General features: G+C 30.2%; 1 protein-coding gene across 1 annotated transcript; it reads right to left on the bottom strand.

Annotated features, from left to right (window-relative positions):
- Nucleotides 1-1900: 1900 nt before the first annotated feature.
- LOC105203615 (ecdysteroid-regulated 16 kDa protein) lies at nucleotides 1901-6545 on the bottom strand. The gene is made up of 3 exons (XM_011172461.3): nucleotides 6319-6545; nucleotides 2383-2687; nucleotides 1901-2179 (listed from the first exon to the last, which is right to left on the bottom strand). The coding sequence occupies exons 1-3, from the start codon at nucleotides 6395-6397 to the stop codon at nucleotides 2096-2098; spliced, it is 468 nt and encodes a 155-aa protein (XP_011170763.1). The 5' UTR covers nucleotides 6398-6545; the 3' UTR covers nucleotides 1901-2095.
- Nucleotides 6546-8607: the final 2062 nt, after the last annotated feature.

Genomic DNA, 8607 nt, shown 5'->3' with positions numbered 1-8607 from the left:
ATGTAAAAAATTTGTATTCGTAATGCTAATTCTTTATTAAATTTGCAAATGAGTACTGCAACTCGCGATATTACATAATTAAAGAAACAAAAAATTAAACAATTATTAAACCAATGACAAAATAATGTTTAAATTTTACATACACTTAAACGTAATAATAGAACGATCTATGAAATTTTTAAATTTTTGGTAATACTTTGAGATGTGACACGTATATCCTTAAACCAATGCTCATAGCGCTCGTTAACAATGCTGCCATTTAAAACGTGATAAGCGGATTAATCTCGCAGATTTTGTGCGAAACCGTCCAATATCGTAATTAAAAAGTCACCGGCTCTGTGTGTTACCTCTAATTATTACCCGACACCCTCGCCGATTGAAATGCGACGATAGCATCAGTGCAGTGCTGCGGACTACCGAACGTACATTATAAATTTTCCGTCGCGAGATTATGCGAAAAACGCTATGACGCGAACGATAAACTGAGGGAAACCTCGCGGCTGCGTGATACGTAGATTTATTGCGTTCGTGCGGATAATTGCCTTTTAATATATTGGGTTGGAAAAGTACAGATACATATGTGATTGAATAAATTTATGTACAAATATCTGTAAATGAATGTCTTTGAATTTCACTTGAAAAACGCTACGAATTTTTGTTCCAACCCAATATTTTTGTCTTCTCATTGTATTGCTAAAAAGAAATCGTCGCGGAATCTTTTTTCATTTTCCTCCTCATAAAAATAAAATATATATATCTGCACTTGTTTATTAACGACGTTCCAATTGCCAGTGTTATTGCGTTTTGAAACTTGTTCATTAGTTTCTTCGCAATATCTCATAAATTTTGTTCATTCTTGTAAGCCCGGTTGCTTTACAGGGAAGGCGCGTCAACCTTTTTTTTTCCTTCGTCATTTCAGCGGGATTTTCACAAAGGCTGTATATACACATATTCTAGGGAATCACTCTCTGTCGAGTTATATGCTTCATTTGCAAGTTGCCTTTTTTTTCATTTTTCGACATTTTTTAATATTCATATGTGTAAATTTCTCGCCTCGACTCCTACCTACAGGGCTTGATTATACGGCTGTGAATACTCTTCGATCGACCATAGGTAACGGCGCAATAATAGGCATGCTTCAACTCAGGTTTAACCATACGAAATGCGAATTGAATGAACATTATATTCTGTACATTATGCATTATATGAATTCAAAGTGCATATGATAAACATTACTGCTAATTATAATAATTGTGAAATGTTGCTTAATGGATGCATTGTACAAAATAAATACTGCAAAAGAGAGAATGAGATACGTTGCATATCTTCAGGTTCAAGGTAAATATAACAGCTTTACAGGACTAGGAAGATTTATTCTTACATATTGTTGAGTGAATCACACGTAAATTGTCCAAAACAATTCAAAAATATTATTTTGAATAAAATGGAATTATAAAAAATTGCAATTACAGAATGATAACGTGTTCAAATTTAATGATGGTCGCAAATAAATTGCACTCCGTAGATATAAATATATGATAAGTAATTTATATGATTCAGCAATTTTCTAGCACACAGAAACGAATTGTTGAAATTGAAATCTAAACTCTATGATGAATTTGAGCCATTATTTTCTCGTACTTGCGAAGCATGTGCTCATTATTACAATGTTATCAATGATCGGTCATATAAGGTTCTTTAATTACTCCCAAAATATTCGAGATATGGTTTACTTGTATTTTTTCTTAGTACCATAAATATATCTAAAATACTATAATGTATTAATAATCATTTTGTTTATAAAACCAATATTACATTATTTATTAATTTATCTTTAATAAAAAGTCTATTACGACTTAATGCTAGAAAATGGATAAAGTAAATGAAAATTAATAAAACCTTGATTAAAAATAGAAAATTTATTAAAAATATTTTATATACACATATCGTAATATGGCATACTTTGTATTGGAAGGATTATTTGCATGCAATACCACATAATCGGCCAATTAAATTATGTAAGCTCAGAACTACACCGACTACACATACTGTGACTTTTAATTGTAGTATGCTGACATCAGCGACGCGAAACAGTTCATTTTGTAATCTTCGATGGAACTTCAAAGCAAATAAGTTCATTATTTCCTTCTCGTAATGCATAATGTACAACCAGTGAAACCTGCAAACAAAATTATGATAAACATTTGCGACAGGTTGAAATTAACCAGTTACGAAAGAGACAAATTGCTCATAAGAAGAAAAAACTGTGTTATTATTGTCCAATTATTCTTAACAGTATAACAGACTTGCATTAGATTTAATTGTTGTTTGTAATCACGAGCAATGAGCCTTCTTTTAAACTGAATAAATCTGCAAAATTACCCTGGGATATAAGGACAGAATAGGGAAACTGTTTCTGTAAATATATTCCGTGCCTGGCTTCAAGGGACAACCGTTTTTGCTGCCATCGACATTGTAAATGTTCTCGCAGGCATCCGTTCCGTCGACTCCCACGAAGGGCAAGGGCACGTTAAAAAGAAGTGCGCTCACTGCATTAGTCACACTCTTAATTTCTCTGTTAGGCAGGAGTTTGATCTCTATCGTAGCTTTTGTTCCCTGTTTCAACTGACATTCGGGTACGTCGCAACCGGATACGCTGATCTGCGTAGCATCCTCGAACGGAGTTTCTGAAATCATAAATCGTAAATTAAAAATTTTTAATCAAAAATAAACAAAGTAGCGTGAGTATAATTTATGCCCGCTGTATCTTCACAGAATTAGGTTTTGAATTATGTAATTGTATTTGATTCAATCGCGAATACATTAAACAAATCTTATAAAAACTTCTTATAAATATTCATTCACAAGAGGCATACAATATAATTTGCTATTAAAATTTTCCACGCGCTCTTTGTCCGAAGAATACGCATGTATATACGTTTAAATAAGAAAAACAGAAGATGAATGGTAACAAAAAACACTCGAAAGAAGATCGCCTTGAGACTTGATCTTCTTTGAGACTCAGCGAGTTGTTGCGGTGCGCGAGAGTATAAAGTAAAAGAAAGTAATGGCTCGAAAAATGTATGTATCGTATAGTCATCGATATCTACTCGCGCTAATAGATTTAATTAACGATTAACTCTTGAGAATTTTAAAAAATTTATAGAATTATTAGCGATAAATTTTCATAGAGATGTCGGATTAATATAATCTCACGTACAAAGTAGAAGATTATATCATCAATCAATCGAGACGTTAATAATAAATAGTTCTCTTCAAGTCGTCGACTTCTTGAAGAATTTGTTATGAAAAGGAAAAGTTTATTCACGATAAAAGGTAATGACATTTGCATGAATATGATTGTACTCGTAACTAAAGGTCATTGCTAAAATGACCAGTCAGCAAAACATCTGTTAGATAATAAAGCGAGTGTATGTTCATAAAATACTCACACGCGAACATTATTTCAATTTTGCTCGTGTGCTCCTTTATAAGTACCTTTTGCGGATGTAACTTTTTTTATCATACACATTTATTTCGTAGTTACTGCCATGCAGCAATCCAGGTGAAAGGACGCAATAAATTGAACGGAAGAAAATATTTTAGCTAAAAATATCGTTGAATAAATATTTTATAAACATACGTGCGTACGTGTTGAAGTACGAGCGTGTTATCACAACGAAGTAGGCAGTATGCACTTTATGTTGTATTTGAAGTCAACGACGCAATATCTTCGTACTAATGTCTAAAAAACTACAGTTACAATTGTAACGGAACTCACAAACCCGTTTACACTCTACACATACATATAGACGCGAAGTTTCCAGTTTGACATTGAAATTCTAATGGTGAATCATGTCGGTCATAATTGATACTCGCGTTAGTATTCCATTCAATCACTTTCGCCGAGTGTCAATTACGTTTTTATGTAATTATATAAGTATTAATAACAACACTACATAGTTTGTTACCTCGTTCACATTGTATCTCTATTAATTAGCACTCATTAAACTTATTGCGCAATGATAAAATTACGAGAATACTTATACATACAGCCTCTGCCACGAGCAGAGAGAAACAATCTTCGACTTGATCACTCGTGTTCAAGTCGCATGATAATTCAAATCTATGCTGCATAAATGATCTCTAAAGAATAAAATCTACTTGAGCAAGTCGCCATACGATTACGAATAATATTCGTGTTGATGATGTGAATTCATGTTGATAGATGCTCGGGTACGGAAAAATTTAGTAAAAGATAATTAAAATACGTGGCATAGAATATGTCGCAGAAAAAATTTTAGATATAAAAAATCGTTTTGCGATAGATCCTCATTTTTAGAATATTCCTAAAATATTTGATCAAATTTTGCCAGTACGCGAAAATTTATTATTTTTTTATCGCATATTAATTAAGACTTAAATGAAGTATTATGATATATACTATTATAAATATACATAAATATTATTTAAAAGAAGAAAAGTGTGAAGACTTTTAATATGAAAAACACAATTCAAAATAAGAAAATAAGACTAGATTATTAAGAGTCAATGTGGTACTTTATGCGCAATTGTGTGCATATATTACATGCTTTTAATTTAAACAATGATATTGGACTTTCAGCTATATTTTGAGTCATCTTTGAGTTAAAATTCTTTCTCAAAGTCCTAAAGAGCATTTGTGACAGATCATTCTTAAGATAGAAATGATCCGAAGATAGAATTGTAAAACACATCATTCTTAACACCATAAATGGAAATTCAGGTAAAGTTCAAAACACGAGGTAAATAGAAAGTCTAAAAAGGCTATGAATGTAAGATCCAAGAATACAAGATCCAACAATAAAAAAATAAAATTCCAAAATCATGTTACAAGAGTCAAACAATAAAATTATAAAAGTCGACATAAAGTTAGAGATTTAAAAAAAAATCGATTATTTTTTTATCTCTAATTTCTACTCATGATGAAAAATTAAAAACGACACTTGTTTATGACTTTACTTTCATCAGAGAGTGTGGGATTAAAAGAGATTTCTCTGAGGATAATTTACAATGTAGTCGATGATCTTACTATTTAACTTACGTAACTATTTAATACACGCAAACAATTGTACATAAAGTACCACGTTTCTTTCTAGTCTAGTCTTTTTTTAATTGAATTTACAAATATTAAAAGTAATGTTAAATACGAAGAGTTAGATAAAAGTAGCGAAATGTAAATATTTGTAACATTAAATACGAAGTAACAACACGATGCCAAACTTAATTTGAAATGCAGATATCCAGACAAGACGTCCTTGTGTTTTGACGACGGACTTTGATTAGATTCTTTTTCTCTATTTTACTCTCTATTTTCATCTTTACATTCTTGATATTGATGAGTCATTGTCATCAATTTCTTATCTAGAGATAAAAGATATCAAATTTTTGATAAAGTTTATATTTCCGTTTAAGAATTTGAAGGTTGTTGTTTTTTTTTTGTTTATGAAACGTGCAAAGAAAATACTTATGACATTTTTTAAAGACTTGATTAGAAAAATGCATCGATAAACTTTGCTACATATTTTAGAAACACTCTAAAACGCTATATAAAAATTTGAGCTCAATACATCGAGAAAGTTTCACGGAGGAATTCAGTGATAGCGAGAGATATTCTCATGTAAAGAGAAACAGTTTTAATTTGAAAATAAACGTTTTGAAACGAAGTCTGTGACTTTCCAATAACATCAAAACACGATCATAGCTTTCAGTATATTGAATAGACAAATATAAAAATTTGAAAACCCCTAACTAAAATTAGATTTTAGTACGTTATTAAATTAAAAGTCAGTTTGATAATAAATGACGCTAACAAACATCTAGCAATGATACTAATAAGAATTTTTGAATAAGAATTAATTTAATAACATATTTCAGGGTAACGTCTAACAGGATTTCTCGATTGTATTTATGTTTATGTATTCACATACCGGTAAAAGTTTTGTTATTATTATGAAAAAAAAAATTTTATAATTATTTCCATTAACTTTTTATAACACGAAATACTTCAAATGTAGAAAATTCTTTTTGCGCGTATTTGAAATGACAATTTTGTAGTCGATAGTTTAATTATAATTGCAAATTTTTTTTATCATTTTGTGTTGATATATATCTACGTTTTACATGAAAAAATAATTTAATTTAAAAAATTAAGAAAAGAAAATTAATAATTATGTTGCCCAAACAATTTATATTTTGAAACATGATTTAAGCTTTTTTTAGAGCAAGCTAATATATTGTTTATAATATTTATATATTTCTACTCAATATTTTACGTACCAGAACCACACTGATTAACTACCGTAGTACTGGCGAGCACGACGAGCGCCGCGAAAACGAGAATCGTTTCCCTCAGCATCTCGGTGAAAGTATCTCTATTTTTCCGTTCAAGAAGTCCTTGTCAGAATGCTATGGGTCCGATCAGACCCAACTCCGGCTCTCGACTGACGACTACAGTCCGAACACGGTCACAGGTAACTACCGGAGCGCCGTTCGTCGAACTACTGCTTATATACTATCAAGGAAGAGGATAAAAAAACAAAGACCCATATTCATAGAATATTCTTAACTCATTATTATCGGTAAGATCGTTCTTAAGAATATAGTTTACTATAGAATTTCAGAAACAAAATGTACACATTTATTGATAAAAGTGAATTGAGAATATGGACTGAAGTATCGAAGTTTGTATTGAATCATTGAAATAATTTGCGTATTAATTTAAACAATTTTAATGGCAGATTTATTCGCAATTTAAAATATTAATTTTTTTTCAAGATCTCTCTGTGAAAAATAATTTAATCTAAAACGATTATTTAGCTTAATAGCAGAAAAAAACTAAAAAACGCATGGTGAAATCTAACGGAATCAGATCTGAAGAAAATTATAATCTCACGCAAAAATTCCGTAACACTCTGTTATTGAGCTTAGCAAGAAAACTTTATTAGCGGAATTTTATTAGCAGAAACAATACGTATTAATATAAAGCTTTCAAAATGTTAGATCTCTATATATTAATTATTATTAAATATTAATCGTTAATTTTGTTTTCAAGTTTCTCTATTTATTTATATTATTTATAGAGGAAAATCGTTGAAACCGACATATTACTTTGTTTTTAAATTATATAATATTTCTTAACTACCAAAACTAAAAATATAATTTTAGAAACATAAATACAAACTGGAAAATGTCTTCTATCAGATAATACAGCAGTTTTTATATTATTTCAAATGTGGCAATAATTAAGTTTTTTCATTACAAAAAAAGCAAAAATGAGTGTCTTAGAAAATAAATCTCGATATAATACCAAATAATGCTATTTTCTTTTTTTCCTTTCACATAAATCAATACGAAATAAAATTTAATATGTGATTCTTAGAATCGATGTAAGATGTTTTTGTTCATTTATATAAATGTTTTTATTTTTCCGTCACACAATATAGCGCGAATATGAACGTTAGATTATTGATTTAGTAGATAAATCTCATAATGCTGTGCTTTTCTTTTATCTTATATAATATTAGTTTTTGAGAAATAAAGGAATATCACTTTAGGAAAACTATGTCGGTATTGGCGACTCTTTTTACTTGCCTTATTTAATTTTATTTAGTTACTTATTTTTTATTTAATAGATTTATTATATTTAAACTAGTCGATCTTCAAAGTAGCAAGAAAATTTAAAGAAAAGTTGATTAAAAAGTGTATTTTTATGTATGTAATCTTACCTACTTGCAATTATATAACATCTTACATCATATTAGATATTATATTACTAGTTTTAGCTTTGACGGGTAACATGGAAAAAACAGGTTAAAGATGTTTTTCCTGTTTAATTTGCAATTTTAATCTATTTTTTTTTCAAGCACACGTAGCAAAATAGCGCATTTAATAAAAAAAATTATTTGCCATTATAATTCATGATTGGAAAATTTTCCTATGTCGAACACAATTTATCTCTGTTCTTCATTCTCAAATATTTTCTCAAACATTTTAATGTTGTTAAAATTAGAAAATTAGACGCCTTAAAGATGCGATGTACTTCTATTTGTTAAAAAAGAAACTTTCTATTATTTTTTATTGATTACGCTTTTTAATGAACCGAAGCGGCAACTTCGTTAATATTATTCTTTAGATATTATGATTAATACTCTACGATTAATCGTCGATTCTTGCAATTAAATACGTACGATAGATAACTCAACAATATTATAGGTACGCGCGAAAGTTCCGCGCTTTAATCGTAACTCGCAGCGGTCGCTCTTCATAATGTTTGATTCCTTCGTTTTTCTGACTTCGTTTACCTCGGCACAACGAAACGGAAATGAAACGGACCACCATGGTCACAAGAACAAAGCACCGGAAATTAAGAATCTCTGTCCACCATCTCATCCCTTTCCTTCTCCGCTTCTCTCTCTTCCTCTCTCTCCTACCTCTCTCCCTTTCTCTCTCTCTATGGTTAGATGAATCGCCTTATTTTCAATGGCAAACGGGGATCTTGATTAACTCCCGTAAACCATGTACTCTTGAAATTATTGCCACGTCGGCATCATATCGAACAATATATCT

The sequence above is a fragment of the Solenopsis invicta genome, chromosome 16 (assembly GCF_016802725.1).
Source record: "Solenopsis invicta isolate M01_SB chromosome 16, UNIL_Sinv_3.0, whole genome shotgun sequence".
NCBI lineage: Eukaryota > Metazoa > Arthropoda > Insecta > Hymenoptera > Formicidae > Solenopsis > Solenopsis invicta.
The sequence above is the reverse complement of the archived record's forward strand: the minus strand, read 5'-3'. Positions and strand labels throughout refer to the sequence as shown.

What these genes read in the sequence shown, in the direction of transcription:
- LOC105203615 (XM_011172461.3), bottom strand. Translation starts at nt 6,397, where the DNA reads ATGCTGAGGGAAACGATTCTCGTTTTCGCGGCGCTCGTCGTGCTCGCC. An exon ending in AGTTAATCAGTGTGGTTCTG is followed by an intron (nt 2,688 to 6,318) that starts GTACGTAAAATA and finishes TTATGATTTCAG; the next exon opens with AAACTCCGTTCGAGGATGCT. An exon ending in TTCTGTCCTTATATCCCAGG is followed by an intron (nt 2,180 to 2,382) that starts GTAATTTTGCAG and finishes TTTTGTTTGCAG; the next exon opens with GTTTCACTGGTTGTACATTA.